The 16524-nt window shown below is 54.2% G+C and overlaps 4 protein-coding genes across 4 annotated transcripts; 2 read left to right on the forward strand and 2 right to left on the reverse strand.

The window, feature by feature from the left end:
• Window positions 1–27: 27 nt before the first annotated feature.
• COL26b_006114 (uncharacterized protein) lies at window positions 28–1023 on the forward strand (the record flags this gene model as incomplete). The annotated part of the gene is made up of 1 exon (XM_053178938.1): window positions 28–1023. The coding sequence occupies one exon, from the start codon at window positions 28–30 to the stop codon at window positions 1021–1023; it is 996 nt and encodes a 331-aa protein (XP_053037064.1).
• Window positions 1024–8441: 7418 nt separating this feature from the next.
• Window positions 8442–9353, reverse strand: COL26b_006115 (uncharacterized protein; the record flags this gene model as incomplete). The annotated part of the gene is made up of 2 exons (XM_053178939.1): window positions 8442–9162; window positions 9226–9353. The coding sequence occupies 2 exons, from the start codon at window positions 9351–9353 to the stop codon at window positions 8442–8444; spliced, it is 849 nt and encodes a 282-aa protein (XP_053037065.1).
• A 1275-nt stretch (window positions 9354–10628) lies between these two features.
• COL26b_006116 (uncharacterized protein) lies at window positions 10629–11373 on the forward strand (the record flags this gene model as incomplete). The annotated part of the gene is made up of 3 exons (XM_053178940.1): window positions 10629–10760; window positions 10896–11045; window positions 11275–11373. The coding sequence occupies 3 exons, from the start codon at window positions 10629–10631 to the stop codon at window positions 11371–11373; spliced, it is 381 nt and encodes a 126-aa protein (XP_053037066.1).
• A 688-nt stretch (window positions 11374–12061) lies between these two features.
• On the reverse strand, window positions 12062–13918 carry COL26b_006117 (uncharacterized protein; the record flags this gene model as incomplete). The annotated part of the gene is made up of 4 exons (XM_053178941.1): window positions 12062–12108; window positions 12215–12844; window positions 12894–12975; window positions 13028–13918. The coding sequence occupies 4 exons, from the start codon at window positions 13916–13918 to the stop codon at window positions 12062–12064; spliced, it is 1650 nt and encodes a 549-aa protein (XP_053037067.1).
• Window positions 13919–16524: the final 2606 nt, after the last annotated feature.

Genomic DNA, 16524 nt, shown 5'->3' on the forward strand with positions numbered 1-16524 from the left:
CAACCAAGTTACCTTGATTCTTTCAAAATGAAGTTCACCAACGTCCTCAACCTCGCCCTCCTGGGTGTTGCCTCCGCCGCCCCTACTCCCACCGTCGATGAGGAGTCCACCGCCGCCATCGTCAAGCGCGCCTCCATCACCGAGTCCTGCAACATCGGCTACGCCAGCACCAACGGCGGAACCACCGGCGGCAAGGGCGGCTCCACCACCACCGTGTCGACCTTGGCCCAGTTCACCAAGGCCGCCGAGTCGAGCGGCAAGCTCAACATCGTCGTCAAGGGCTCCATCTCCGGCAACGCCAAGGTCCGCGTCGCCTCCGACAAGACCATCGTCGGCCAGAAGGGCTCCAAGATCACCGGTGCCGGCCTCTACATCAAGGGCGTCTCCAACGTGATCGTTCGCAACCTGGCCATTGCCAAGGTCAAGGAGGCCTACGGCGATGCCATCGGCATCGAGTCCTCCACCAACGTCTGGGTCGACCACGTCGATGTCTCGTCTGATATGAGCAACGGAAAGGACTACTACGACGGCCTCCTCGATATCACCAAGGGCTCCGACTGGGTCACCATCTCCAACTCCTACATCCACGACCACTACAAGACCTCCCTGATCGGCCACGTCGACACCAACACCAGCGATAAGGGCAAGCTCCACGTCACCTACGCCAACAACTACTGGAACAACGTTAACTCGCGCAACCCGTCCGTCCGCTTCGGCACCGTTCACATCTACAACAACTTCTATAACAAAGTCGGCAGCACCGGTGTCAACACCCGCATGGGCGCCCAGGTCCGTGTTGAGTCGTCCGTTTTCGAGAACTCTAGCAAGAAGGTCATCCTGTCTGCCGACTCGAAGGAGACTGGATACGCTACCGTTTCCGACATGTCCTACGGTGGTGGTGAGAACACTGCTCCCAAGGGCGACCTCGGCTCCAGCAAGATTCCCTACAGCTTCACTCTGTACGGTAAGGCCAACGTCAAGAGCAAGGTTGTTGGCACTGCTGGCCAGACTCTCAGCTTCTAAGCAATTTTGGTAAATGGAGGACGGGCATGTGATTGTGCCTGTCGAGGGGGTATAGGGCTTTCTTTCACCTACATAGGACATTCTGTGGACATAATTCATTTTGTATTTACTTCTTGTTACACATGGCATATATGATTGTAAATATATACGCACATATTCGACGCCAAATTGACAATTGGAACAATTCCATTTTAAACCATGTCTTACACATGCTTTTGAAAGTTGGAGCAGATACGTGTTCAACGGTGCCCTACAAATTCGAGATACGTCAAGATAATTGATCTAGTAGCGAAAAGCCCAGGTCATACAAGAGATCCAGATGAGGGGTAGATGATGGGGAAAAAGCCGAAAGCTGGTTATTTTGGTGTCTACGACAATATTTCTTCTCCAGCAACATGCTATCCTGGTGAGCCGTACCGTTTGATCACCACACATGGGAGCCCTTCAAGTAGTTCTCACTTTACTACCAATTCCTTTAGCTCGTCCTTCGTCTTCCACCCTAGTGTCTTTCTATCCTTGGTCTCTATCAGGTCTGCTTTCGTTTTGTGCCACGCATTACTACCCATTCTTTGGCCGGTAAGAACCAGCCACGTCGGTTGCTCCAGAAACTTGCAATGCTGTGTCTGCTCACACTGGCTTCTTCCGCACAAGTTGGCTACCAAATATGTCACCCCAGCCTCCCAAGGGCCATCTGACATCGCCATGTATCTTCTCCTTCCAACTTTCCATTTCAGCTGTCCCCGTTTATCGTATCTCACCTCCCTTCCATTTATTGGTAAACCTTCTTGGCGCATTTGCGAGAAAACTCCCTGCCATGTGGACACGTTAAACGAGGTCCGCGATGAAGTGGTGCGCCAGCTTTTGCCCTGTGCCGCTGGTGTTGGTGAGTCTCCCTCTATGAAATGAATCGGGAGTAGTCCCGTTCCAACTAATTCGGATACCACCTCGCCGTGTGTTCGCTGATAGTCAATCTTTGCCTGCGCCGCATCTGAAGCCAGTGCAAGCACCCCATATATCCTGTCCACTTCCACCGTGCATTCTCTGAAGATCGTCCGGGCCAGTAAGCTACTAAGTGTTTGTTTGGTCTCATTTCCTCGTCCTCCCATACTAATTATGGCCTGGACTGCTTCTTGAAACCCAAATTGATCTCTCGTTGCTGATTGCCTGTATGCCATCGTGAGGGTGTATCCAAAAGGATCTGCATCGCCTCCAACCTCTGTTTTCGTTGCCCATCTCATCCCTAGCAACGCTGGCAGCGGCCAAAGGTCTCAGTCTTTTGCAAGAACAGGGTTCGGTCCCAGTTCGGCCTCCTGAAATGTCCACACCCGCGACATCCATTGACTGTTGCCCACTTTCGTTCTTATCTCGATCATCTTTTCCGTCCCTTTCTTTTTGCTTTCCTTGACGCCCCATGTGCCAGGCAGGCACTCCACCTCGGGTACAAGACACAATCCTAGGGCGGCCTGCTTGTAGTACTGGGCCATTTTAGGTATCTCGATAGTCTTGTCAGCAGCGTTCTGCTGATTGATGCACCATCTATCAACCCAAGCCAGGTGGATTCCCGTACTTTCCAAGCATCTCCGTAAGTCTCTTTTCAGCGTCTCGTCGTCGTATTGATTCCAAACGTAGCTGACGGTGGCGTACCTGCCCATCCTTCCAAAAGTTACTTCCACCTTTCCCGTCGTGATGTTGAATGCACGGGTTGGCAGTTCATTGTCTGGTTGTTTCTCCAGTATTTTCAAGCAAAACTCCCGTGGCTGTAAGTCTGTGGGCTCGTTTCCTTTATTTTTCATGGCGTATCAACTGATTGGAGGTTCTCCAGTGCTTGGATTGAAATTGAGAGGTCTTTTGGGCTTTTGTCGGAAGTCGGCATTCATGTTCCGTCATTGTAACCTGATTGCCGATATGTGTCTACCAGGAGATATGATGCGACTTCGGTCTTGATCGGCGAAATCGCAGGCAAAACTTCTAATGGACGCACAATCCCAAGTGGGAAAAGTCAGTTGGCGTAGTGGAAAATACGAAAATGGGTCGCAAACGGATGGACCCAAAAGAAAATAACTGGAAGCGGTATTTGGCAGAATGAAAGCCGGGAGAGAAAGCCATTGGTTCCGTATCACAAGAGGTTAAAGCCGCAATCCGCTTGAGGTGTGGATGAAGGGGCCATTTTATAGTTATCAGACTTGCAATGGAGACCTGTTTAGCGACCAAGTCCAACCAAGTGTGCATCCCCTCTCAGGCTTCTTTGGATGCTGACAGGCTGGTCGGGAACATGAACCCCACAGCTTTATCGAGTTGATCCAGTAGAGAACGGCTTTAAGTGAGAATAGAAAGGTGGCATACTTGGAAATAATTATATATGCTGAGACTCTCCAGTAGCTCGCAGCCCAGCCTTTGGATTTCTCCTCGGACTTTTTGATACCTTTCTAAGATCTTTCAACAATGTGCTTCCCTTAATTTTGAATCGTTTCACAAGCTCTATCATCTTTTCTCGGGTCCTTGGCAACTAGAACAGAATTCTTTGCCCCCATTGATGTAGATGTTCAAGGTGAGGACGGACGGACGCCGCTGCATGCAGCTGCCCTATTCAATTATAGAGGGGCAGTTGGACTCCTCTTTAGAGTCGAATATGATAAGCAACACGGTTTTGTCGCTGACGATCATGCCAAAAGTAAGAGAGGAAGTATACTTCAATTGGCGTGCTCCTGCATTCAGTGCCATTGAAGCTGCGGAAATCCTCATGGGGAACTTGAAAGGATGCCCGAAACAAGCAATTACCAAAAACCCACCGCGCAGTAGTGGGCTCGTGAACATTTCTACTCCACCACACAATTATCGCTCTCCAACACCCGTCGACTGGGTACTCTGCCTCTGCTTTAAGACCCCTTAAAGCAACTTCATCATCCGGTTTACGTTGCAACTCCTCCTCAGCTGGTGCCCCCTCCCCCGATCCTCTGTCCTCACAAAGCAGTCGTTCACCCTCGCCAGCATTCGGTGATAGCGAGGTTGAACTATTGGATTCGCAATGTTCTCGCGCGGGTGCTCGGGCAGCATTCCCTCCAGGGTCCGCAGGTGATCTTGGCGAACGAGTGGAAGATTCTGGCCCTGGTGACGTGCCATCTAGCTCAGCCGTTGTTCTAGTTTCGTCCACCGTATTATTCGTTTCCGCGCCGTAGACGAGGCATGAGGGTCCGTCTAGCTCCGCCATGACATGCCCACTCTCAAGCTCTGCTACCGCTGTGCTGCCCGTCCCGAACAGCTTTGCTTCAGGGCCCAGCTCATGTCTGTTGGCGTTGTCGCCGCTCCCAAGCTCTGGCATAGCGGTCTCTCCATCCTTGTCAGGCGATATTCCTTTGCTTCTCTTGCGCCATAGAGCGAGTAATACGGCGCCTACTATCATGGGCAGAGTAGCCCCGATCGCAATGCCTGCCTTCGCAGCTGGAGAAAGCCTATTCGAAGAGGAGGCGTCAACATCATTGCCGCCTGAAGAATTGGACTCTGCGGCGGGGCTTGTCGGTTCCGTCGTGTTTATTCCAGATGTTGTAGTTGATGGAGTGTTTGTCATTATCGCCGATGTAACGGTTGACGGATCGGCTGTAGCTGTCATACTACTAGGCAGCGCTGTTTCGGAAGAATCGAGGTAGCCTTCTGCGACGCAAAATTCGGCAAAAATAGGCCAAATATCCCCTGGGCTTGTGAGCTCAATCATCCATAGGTACTCGACCAACGAAATGCAATGACTTTAACTCCAAGAGCCAGTCATGTGGATGATAACTGACCTGGAAACTTTCGGTTGAATCGCTTACACTTGATTTCAACGCATGTCTTCATAACCGCACGCAGGACGTCATCCGTACTTTCAGTGCATATGCACTCGTCATCAAGTCCCAGTTGACAGTCTGTCAAGGAATCGCCGCCAGTCACGAAGCAGTATTGCGCGCAGTATGGCATTTTGGTCCGCCATGTCGTTCCATTGACCGCGCTGGCAAAGCGTATGGCTAGCGCGGCGGTGAAAAGGAAGGCCTTCATTGGGGACGGAGGGATGAGACTCAAGAGGTCTGATACAGCTGAGCGTGTAGCTCAAGCATCAAGTTGCTGCAAGCAGATGCGCCAACAATGAGCAGGCGCACAGACTAGGGGGCGAAATAAACAAGACAGAGGAGGTACAAAGAGAGTGAGTCGAAATGGCGCTGTGCTAGGTATGTATCCTGGCGGGGGCCAAAGTTGTGGCCTGCTGCATGGGGGCAAGAAACACGAGCGGGACTGGCGGTGCAGCCAACGGAACATGCATTTATCCATGAGAATACAAGGGTTCATTAGACCTATGAGACTTCAAGCAATCATAAGAATGTGGTCGGTCTTTTGTTTGGTCCGTTGGTCAGGTCCATTTTCAGGTCTCATGGAGTCCGCCTACCCATCGGGCCATTCAAACCCCGGTCCCAACGAGATGTCAACCACTAACTTGAATGCTCCGCCCAGTCCCGGAGTGTGATTTGAGTATGTGTTCGACGTGCCAAATGACAAGTTGAACTTCTCTAGTGTGCTAATGAGCCCAAAGTCTGCTTTTGGGACTATTTGGAATGGCGAAAGCGTCCCTTGAGTCAACTAAGCTGACACCGGAAATGTCTTCGGCAACCTGTCAAATGATGTGGCCTTGGCTGCTATTTAAACCACTTTTAGGTGATAATATACCAAAAAGAGATTAAGGAAGGGGCTAATATTACAGTCCCGCGCACTGAGGGATTCGTGAGTGCGCGGCGTGCGGGACTAAAGGGGAACTTGAAGTAGGCAGGAAAAGACCTTGGTGGTATATGATTGACCAAACGTTCCATGGTATTATTACTTACAGTAATACGAACGCAACATGTTAATATCAATTATGTACAAGTAGTGGCAACTTCCTGTAGCTTTCATCATCACCGTGTCCACGTCATCAGTCAAATATTAATAACCATCTTCGAAATGGTTGCCTCGCCCTCACAAGTTGCCTCCACCACCCAGCATGAAATTTCCACGGCGCTGATGCCATAAGCACTTATTCAAGAATCTCAGAAGGACTTCAGTCTCAATGTGATGTTGGTGTGGACCACCGCGCGGGTACAAACCTCCCAACGTCGACATTATCCCCCACCTTCTGCTGATTGGCCACTATGCCTCTGTCTCAGCAACCTTATACGCTCTCCCAAAGCAAGTTCATCCTCTTGTATCCGTTGCAGCTGCTCTAACGTCCGCCTTCTCTGCCTCAAGAGCTGCTCCTCGTGAAGCAGGTGCTCCAACTCCGCCGTGCTCGGAAGTGACGGTTCCGATGAGTTGGAATTGATATAATCTCCAATCATAGGCTGTGCTATATTCGTTGCTGGGGGCAGTGACGGTATAGGATGCGAGATCATGGATCCAGCCTCCGGCGAAACTGCGCCTTGTTCCACTGGAGGCGTGACCTCGCCTTCAACAAGCCTCGTCTGTCCTTTGATCAACGCAGTGGTTGCGTCCAACTCAACCATGCCTTGATGATTTGAGAATGCCGTTGAGTGCGTTTTGTCCAGCCCAGAAGTTATGGTGCTCGAGTCCAGTTCATGTCTGTTAGAGACGTCTCCATTATCGAGCTCTGGGACTGACGATTCCTCGTCTTTTTCGGTTGACGCAGCCGTCCGTTTCCGTTTCCAGATAAACAGAATAACAGCCACCAAAGCCACCGCAAGCGCAGCTCCTATTCCGACACCTGCCTTTGCACCTACTGACAATGCATTAGAAGAGTTATTGTTGCTGTCGCTCCCGTCGGTCGTGGGTGCCGTTTCTGCCGTCGGTTCAGTAGAGGGGTTCGCAGTTGTCGCTGATCCTGTCGTAAATGACCCAGTTTCTCCTGTTGTTGCAGTGATCTCCGATGTGATAGTCGCCGTAGAACCACCAGAACCTGTTACTATAGTTGCCAGTGTGGCTATGACGATTGGTCCGATGGTGACCGTCGTTGCTTCGCCCAATGCTGTTGAGGCGGCATCTATCCAGTCATTTGCGACGCAGTACGCCGCAAAGGCGGCATAGGCCTCTGCAAGGACTTGTCAGCGCGACAAATTACAATCTCATAATGGCTAGAGGGGGTTAAACGGGGTTGCTAGCTACCTTTGAACGTTACGTCTCCTGGGCAGCTACTCTCTATACAGCTCTTGAACTTTCCGCGGTAGTAGCTGGCGATGCTTTGTCTGCAAACGCAGTTCGATGTCTTTCCGAGGCTGCACCACTCAGAGTTTCCAACTGTGAAGCAAATCCGGGAGCAGTACGGGATGTCTTCCAGCTCCTGTGTTAAGGCGCAGCGAACCGCCCAGGCGACGAGGACGTAAATAACCGCGGTGGCCCTCATCGCGACAAGAAGCGAGTTGGGGGCTTTTCCCCTCGGGTTCGAGAACAAGCGCCGACAGCTCGAGGAGAGGGAGGGTAAAGGTGCCAAACAGACAGGTATGGGGTTGGGGGGCTTCTAACGGGGGTTGGCCTCAGTATGTACTTCGGCGGTGGCCAAGCTGGTGGCCTGGGGCAAGACAACACGACATGGACAAAGAAGGACCGCACTGCTAACGGACCATGCACTTGCATATTGTGGCAAGGATATGACTGGGGCTTCAGACCTTTTCGGGCTATCATGAGTGTCACCGGGGGTATCTTTGGCTCGTTGGTTGGGTCTTATTTACTGGCCTCATGGGTTCGCCCTTCCATCGTGCCATCCAAACCCCGGTCCCAACAAGATATCGACCACCAACAGAGCGTTCCAACCGAGTGTAGCAGCTGGCGAAGGACCCATAAAGCCCATAGTCTAACCAATTCACTGCTTTTCAAGTTCAAGTTGTCCTATGCCAAGTTCAGCTTCTCAATGCGCCCCGCGTGCGCATGACCAGGTCCCTCGCCTGTGTTGGTGATCACTCTTGAGGCATGGTCCACCTCGCGTCTGCCATATTTGGCATTGTAAGGCGAAGAATGAGGCCACTCCTATCGACCATACGGCCGTTTTCGAACTTCTCTTGATAGAGAGAAATGTCGGGTACCACAATGGCGGGTTGCATATTTGCCTCTCGGGCCGAGTCCCAGTCGACATGAGATAGCTTGCAAGCAAGCTTATTTTCGTTACACCGCATAATCTAATGACAAACACTCCATTCCTTTTTGTCCGTATGTACACATCTGTCAAAGTAACTACAAGAATCTCAATCTTTCCTTTTTCAGCCTCAGCAAACGTTCGGTCCTGCAACCAAAGCATCCGCAACCGTCTCCGCAACCGCATCGTGGATGGGATAAGTAGGATGCAGCGTGTTCAACCAAAAATACTCATTCACGGGCACCCCACAGCTCGCAATAAGCGTATCCTGCGCATCAGTACCGCTGTCCCTCAAGTTAGCATCCCATCCCTCATCTCATCTCAGGATTAAAAGAACTTACTTCTCATACGCCTCGCAATACGCCGTCGTATTCTTCAACCCCGCCGTACTCGCAAACTTCGCCGGCTCCTCAATCGCCCCCGTAAACACCCCATTCGCATCCACAACCCACGCATTCACACCCTCCCACGCCGTCGCGTTCTTCGCCATCGCGGCAATCTTGCCGTTGAAATCCGCCACGTCCTCCTTGCAAAGCTTCTGCGCGTCCGCGCTCTCCGCAGTCAGCATCGGCGTGCGATCCACAGGCGGCACGCTCAACCACACAAAGTTCCGCCCGCCGGCCTCCCAGATCTCCTTGGCCAAGCCCTCATACACGCCGACGATCTTGTCGTTCAGCGGGCCCGTCGAGTCGGCGCCGTTCCAGTACGAGTTGCCGATGTCGTTCACGCCGATCCAGAAGGCGAAGATGGTGTCTGCGCCAGTCCACGCGGGCGCCGTGCGCGCGGCGTACGAGGTGTTGAAGAGCCCGGACACCTGGTCCTTGAGCGTGAGGACGGTGTCGGCGTACGGCTTGACCAGCGCCGCGTCGACGGTCGCGCCGCCGTAGGCGAGGTTGTACGTGTACAGCAGCGAGGCGTTGTGCTTGACGGTGAGGTAGTCGACCCAGTTGGGCCCGTTGCACGAGGTCCAGCCCGGGTAGGACGGGTTGCCGAGCGGGTTGGCGGCGGAGGGGGCCGCGAGGGAGGTGTTGAAGCCTGTTTGGGAGTAGGAGTCACCGCTGTGGTATGCGAGGTCAGTATTTCGGGCAAGAATGTGTAACTACTGATGGGGGCCGACTTACAAGACGAAAGCGTGCTTGATGCCGGCGAAGCCAGGCCACTCTGCCGTGGCGCTGCAAGCCCTCTTCTCCGTCGCGGCGGCACTCACGCCCGCGGCGAGCAGCCCTGTTGTCAAGATTTGAGACTTCATCGTGTACCCAGCACAATGAAACACGACCTCAAAGAAACGAATGTATGTCTAAATAAAAACGAACGGCGTCCGATACGAAATCGATACGAAAAAAACGAAAGAAGCCGGTGGGATGGGCGATAGCCTCAAGAAGATCGACGGGAAAACTGGGGGATTAATAAACGAGGAAAGGAATATCACCAAGGGGGAAATGTTTAATCTACATCTCACGTCGCCCCAGATGGCGGCCCCCTCAATTTACACGGAAGCAAGCGATCGGGGGTACGGTGGGCTCCGGGGTGCTCGGACGGGCTCCGTTGGGAAAGGAGCCGGCATGGCGCTCCGAAGGAGGTTTCTTTTTTCCCTGGCAGGGTGGGTATGTCGGCGCCCTGCGTCTGCGAGCTGCATTCTCCATCCTGAACTCGGGGAGTTATACAGTCCTGTGAAAAACACGGCAACGATTGTCTCAACTTGCGAGAAGCTTTCTGTTAAGGGGGGTTCATCGCATCGTTCTCCTTCCCCGTCGTCCGAACAGGTGCCGATTGAACCGCACAGCGTGTGGGGTAGAGTGGTGAGTGTGGAGCGTTGAAGCAAAATAGAGTGAGGGTGGACTGGGATGAGACGGGACGGAAATTGGACGTCACGTGCGCGGAGGGGAGGTCTCCGTTTGGGCGCTCGGCTTTGCTGCCGGGCGGTCACTGGGGAGTGATCGTTCTCGAGGGGTTTATCATGTTGCGGTCTTCATCTTTGGGGTTTTAGATCTTTTGACACCAAGTAAGCTCTTTCAGCAACCAGTCTGACACCTCTTGCTTCTGGATCAACTCCGGGAGACAAAATGCACGCCGTGTTGGTGCTTTCAGGGGACAGGCTACTACTCCATTGGATGTTCAGGATCTGAATTCCGCAACACGTTCATCATATTGCTGACAAGGACCGAGTCAACTTATAGTGAGGGCAACTGCTTGTGTTTTGCCTTCTGAAAACGCACATACTTATCTAGGCGGGTATTCCTTAATGTGTAGTTTTCCAGAAGCTCTGGGCGCGCCGCATGATCTGCAAACATGAACCCTGCCACAACATGAATCAGTGCTGTGCTGTGCCTAACTATGAGAAAGTCTAGGTGATTAACCAAGAAAGTAAAATAGAGAAATAGCATTGCGATGTGCTTGCAACTAACTCCGGTTGCTATATTTAAAAGTCTGCTCTCGATATAAGATCTGAGCTTTCTTGACCTTCTGAGTTGCGCAACTCTCCCTCCTGATCTCTCTTATCCGCAAAACACCTCGAGCTCACAAGATGTCCCTCCGTGCAATCTCATTCGTCGTATACCTGGGCGCATTGGCCGTCGTCCGCGGCCAATGGAATAACCCAAACATGTACTGCAACTACGGCACCGACCAGGTCCCGCAACTCAACGACTGCGGAAACGTAAGTCCCTCACTCCAAAGTTCCTACAGCGCCGTGCTAACTTATGGCTAGGGTCAGAATGTTTACTGCGTACGCCTCACCACCCCCAAGCCCAATCTGGACTGGAAGAAACTAGGTTGCTGATTGAAGTCGCAGTGTACCTACCCCGACTGGATCACCGAGGACCCAGGTCTTTCCGCCGGCTTCCCCGTCCACCGCCAGTGCACCACCGTGACTGGAAGCTGCACAGTCACCGACAGCAGCGGGAATGTGCTGAAGAACAAGGGCGGAGGTGATGCTCATGGTGTAAGTCCAACCGCCAAATTTTTCGTATGCTGATGACCATTTGCTGACTTTTGACATCCAGTTCGGTGCTTGCGTAAGATCTCCCACCCAGACTTCCCACCATGAAACTGCTAACGATAAATTAGTGCTAAATCGTCAGCGTGAGGTCGTACCTCGGCTCTGTCGATCGACGGCTCTGGACGCGATCCGAACCAGGTTCCTAGAACGGAAAATATGGGAGAGATGATAGAGCTTCGGAAAGTCGGCCGTAGTAGCTCTCAGCGACGGCAACAGTGTCAAGAGTCACACAGAGGACAAGGTCAAGCCGATATACCCTCATGCCTACTAGAGAATTGCGTTGCCAGAGTTGCAGCAATACGGATAAGGAAACTAGAGAAATGAGAAACAGTAGCGACGTGAATATATGACAAGAAAGTCTTTTGAGGTCAGATATCTATCCCACCGGGTGCGACTAAACAACACTACCTTGTACCTCCAGTCCATCTGCACTGATTGGCTACATCTCCGCACGCCATGCACTGTAGGTCCGCTAGGACAGGTACACTCTGTCTCACGTGAGACCGAATCTCACCTGAGATGTGCCGGAACTCAAGTGAAATCTCACTCAAGGTTCGGTCTCAGCAAAATCGCTCACAATCGATGTCTCTTTAAGCAAGAAGTGAAATTTAAAATCGTAAATTCATTATAAGACGTGTTAGAAAGAGGTCTTCATCCACCTGGACGAAGCGGAAAGCCCGTCAGGCCTTCCCTCAATCGCAACCGCCCGGGCGTCGGTTCGCCGCCAAAAGTTCCATACTCGTAAACATGTATCCTGTCCAAAATTCCAAACCGATTGTCCTTTTTTTCTATAGGGTAATAATAGTAGTATGATATCGCCATGCCAGATCCCAGATTCCGGTATAAATAAATGCAACAAAAATGGTCCGTCTCTTCATAGATGAGGTCTGTAGCTCGTCTTGTGTGATATTCATACAATTTGCGTAGGCCGCGAAGCAGTGAGGCGGTGAGTGGCGCCCTTACGTGAGGGTCGCCAGCATGGCGCGCATGAGCTTCGGGGGAGGACCTGTTGAAGAGACCATTGTCAGTCCACATGTTTTGCGACAAGACGCCGGTGTACAACAGATGACGCGCACCTTAGTAGTACTTTGGTACGCTGATGGCCATCCTACCTTTCTTGTCCTTCTCAATCCGCACCCCGCGTCGCGGCTCCTCCACCTTCTCGACCTTCTCCTCGAAGAGCACGACGGCTCCGTCGGGCATCTGCTCCGCGCGGACAAGCTCGCGGCCGTGGGAGTGAGCGCGGCCGTGTTTGCGTGCGTGCAGCTCGGCCTCGAGGGCCTTGATCTCGCTGCGGATGTTCTTACGGGAGCGAGAGCGGGAGCGGCTGCGCCGGCGCTCGGCGATGGCCATGGGTCCGATGGGGATTTCTTCGCTGATTTCACGGCGCTCGTAGACGGTGCCGGTCGTGCCTGAGGTCGTAGTAGTGTACGAGCGGGCAGGCGAGACGTCACGAACGATCGTTGTCTTCTTCCTCTCATAAACCTCCTCGACGGGGGCTAGGGGTGGTGGCGGCGGCGCCTCAACAACCACGGGGGCGGGCGGCGGCGGTGCTGGAGCAGCGATCACTGTGGGAGGCGCGCTGGGTGCTACTACAACGGGGGGTGGTGGGGGAGGAGCGTGGACAGAGGCGGGCGGAGGCGGCGGGAGCGCGGCTACGGGTGGGGGAATGGTGTAGATTTCTTCGTGGCGCTCCTCGATTCTGCCGGCGGAAGAGCGAGCTGCGGCAATTTCCATCTCACCTGCATCATGTCAGAAAGGTGCAACGAACTTTGAAATGAGAATACTGACTCTGCTTGTACTCCTCACTCAACTTGAGGAGTTCATCGATGTTGTCCTGGCCGAGGGCCTTGAGAACGATGACGGTGTTACCCTGCAGGCGTTAGTCGGCTGTTTGATGCGGTGAGCGGCACAAAGAAACTCACCTCCTCGAGGTAGGGGTATCCCAAGTCGATGAGGGCCCTCTTGGAAACGAGGCGGGCAGGAATACGAGTCTTGCCCTTCTTCGGGTACTCGCTGCGGATGGTTGTGGCACCGCTGGTGCTGGTCGACCTGCTGGAGGTGCTGCTGGACCTGGAGCTGCTTCTGTGTGACTTTGTCCTGGTGGATCTCGAGACCTTGGACTCTCTGCTGCGGTCTCTGCGTCTGCGCGACCGTACGACCTCGCGCTCCTTCACTCGCTCGGGCATGTCCCTGTATTCCTCATCGCCGTAAAAGCCTGGCTCGGCAATCTGGATTTCCTCGTAGCGCTGGGAAGGTGCAGAAGCGAGCTGACGGCTGCGGGGCAGCGGGATGGGGACGTAAGGCGGCGCCCTGTAGTCCTCGCGGCGGATGTCTTCTCTGCGGACAGGAACCGGATACTCCTCACGGTGCTCCTCCCAGAAGCGAGGGAGGGGTTTGCGGTCGTAAGTGTCGAGGGATGATTGACGGCGGACCATAGTCGGGCGGCGGATGGGAGAAGGGCTGCGGCGCTCTCTTTCAAGGTGCAGACGACGATCGAATTCGCGATCAAAAGGCTCACCACGGCGAGGTCCAGGTCCAGGGGGTCCAGGAGCGTAACGATCCTCTTCATAGTAGCGGCGGTCCCGAACGATTTCCTCGTCGTAGCCGCCGCGGCGGGATCCACGTTCGCTACGGTCGTAACGCTCATCGGAGTGTTCCCTGCCACGGCGAGGGGGCGGGTAATCTCTGTAGTCGTCGCGCTCCTCAAAGCGGCTGCGTTCATCGAAAAAGCGGCGGTCGTCTCCGTAGTTGCGGTCACGCTCCCGCTCGTACATGAAGCGGTCGCGGTCCCAGCGTTCAGCGCGGCCGGCCATTGTGGGCAGTTGAAACGTGTGTATGGGTGGATTTGGAGACGAAATAAAGTCGGGTTAGGGTATCACAAAATTCGCAGGAAAAACGTGGTTGTCGCTAGAGGAGGACCGGGTGTTTACTGACGGTGTCCTTTAGGCGGTGGAATGGTCGGATGATGACAGAAGTTCGTGGTGGTGAATCCGGGAGAAATGCTGAGTGAGTGCTCGTGTTGCGGGATCCCAGATTTCAGAGCGATGACGACACTTCAAAAGGGAGAAAGAGCGAGAGAAGAGGGGGAAAAGCGGGATAATGTGTGCTGCGTAGTGGTGGAATGTTCCCTCTAACGCGAGCGAGCCGGGCGAATAGCGCTGGTAGTGTCGGTGAAGATCGTTGACCCGCCTTGTTCAGTGGTCCAGTGTGGGTATGGATTGGATAATGGAATAGTGTACCGGTGCCGCCCTGCGTTGCGTGGCGTGCGAGTACCGTAGTTGCTTTAAGGCCAAGGGTCCAGATGCTGCGACACTGTAACAGTGGCAGTGCGAGTTTCCGGCGATGAGCGAGAGGCGCGGGGGGAGGCAGAGAGACCCCTTTGGCTGGCTGGGCCGATGACCGACGAGCGATGGGGCTCGATAACGGGTGATGTGATGCAAGACCGACGGGACTGGCTGGATGACTGGGTGTTCCAGCAAGAGTCGCCTCGTGTGGTGGTAGACGCGGGTGGTAGCCGGCCTATGAGAAGTCGATGCAAGGCCAGGAAAAGCCCACGAGTATGCCAGCTGACCTCACCGAACTGGACCTGTGACCTAGACCCGATGATGGACGGTCCTGGGTCTCGACGCTGCTCCCTCGTACTGGACGACAAGAGTCTTTCGAACTGCTGCTGTTGCTGTTGCTGCTGTTACTGCTGCTCCTGGGGTGGGAGAGATGACAGCCTTATGGTCGCTTTTAGGGTCCTTGAGAGAAGAGATCATTCGAGAAAAAGAAGGGGGCTGGGCGAGCTGAAGCGTTTTTGTAATTGTAGATTTAGTCTTTGGGCACGACGGAGATTCTTGGTGGAGAGCCAAAGCAGGCTTTTTGACGACGGAAGCCGGGGCAGGGGCTGCTTTGGAAAATCGACGCCGGTGGCAGCGGGGAGGATGGTGGGTGTTGGTGATGCCTCGTTGAAGCGATGATCCCGGCTCGTCTGGCGTCTGGCGTCTGGATGGTGCAACTTGGTGGTGGGAAGAACGGGTGGTAGGGCAGAGATGCCGGCTGTTAGAGCTGCCAACGAGGGATGGACCGTTGCTCTCCCGCATGCCGCAAACAGACACCAATTAGGATGCGAATCTGCGTCCGAACTCGAGAAGCAAAGCCTGTTTCATCGTCAGACAAGCTCTGGTTCGTGAAATGCCATCACCGCACAGAGGGGCAGTGATTGCCGGGCCTTAACAGCAGCCATCAGCGCCATATCGAGCCGTAGCGACCGTCGTCCAAACTTGGTGGGAAGTCGGGGGCTGCAGCAACAAGGCTACTCCTTGCAGACAGCAGCCCACCAAGGCCCGTGTCGTTGCCTTTCGCTTCCATTCCAGCCTTTGACCATTCCAGACCCGGTCCACCGCGTCCTTTAGCCTCAGTTGATTAACCCGCTTTTGTTCGCGATTCGAACCTGACAGTCGCCGCTTGGGCAGCCATCGACGGGGAAAGAGACTGAAATGAGGGTGAAATCTTCGCCCATCGCCCCCGGGTGATCCATGGACCACGACCCCGTTGTTGGGCTTGAACAGATCGACGGAGAATGGGGGATGCTGGGGATGCCGGTCGGCGGATGGATGGGCGGAAAGAGGTTAATTCTCTCGTTTGACGGCGGGTTTGGCGAGGGTGGGCTGTCAGTTGTCTCGTCTGGACTTTTGGACCGCGGGACGTCTCGTCCGTCGCCCTCAGCGTCTGCTTCTTTCTGGTGGCCTCGCAACGCGTCTCATCTGTCCCTCCCTCCCTTTCGTGGCCTCTTCACCTCAGCCTCAACCGCGGAATGCTTCTCGACACTGGAATCTGTCGCGCTGTCGTCACAGTGCGGCCGCCTCACTGTTGCTGCAGCTGCGCCGGCCAGCGTGCGTTGTTGAGCTCTCTGGCGAGCGGGGATGGACTTGACCGCCACCATGCTCGATGACGTCGGGCACCGAGTCTGCCTCCAGTCAGTGCGCTGCGTCCATCGCCCAACCAGGCTACGGCCCCCCTACCAAGCAGCACGCAGCACGCAGGGCGGCAGCGTCTTAGCAGCGGCAGCGATAAGACCCGGGCATGGGGGGTTCTGAGGCGCCTGGGGACTTGGAAGCCGCAGGAAGGGCCTGAGGAAGCCCTGGGACGCGTAGGAGCCCTAGGTTGATTGCGAATCTCCACCGAGGAAGCGACGTTGTGTGCCCGATGGCGGCCCTATTGGACGACTGGCGGCTCTTGGTGCCGGGGTGTTCCTATTCTAGGCGATGGTGTATTTGTGGCATTATGCTTGTGATTTTGGCATTGTGCTCGAGGTGTGGCCGTGTGCCAGCGACGGCGGTGCAGGCTGTCAATTCCAAACCGATTCCAATCGGCTGGAACGGCTGATATGTGCGTCATGACTCTGTTGGCGATGGAATTGGAAGTGTGGATTGGA

Source organism: Colletotrichum chrysophilum (genome assembly GCF_026319265.1).
Source record: "Colletotrichum chrysophilum strain AFK26 chromosome Unknown scaffold_44, whole genome shotgun sequence".
NCBI classification, from domain to species: Eukaryota; Fungi; Ascomycota; class Sordariomycetes; order Glomerellales; family Glomerellaceae; genus Colletotrichum; species Colletotrichum chrysophilum.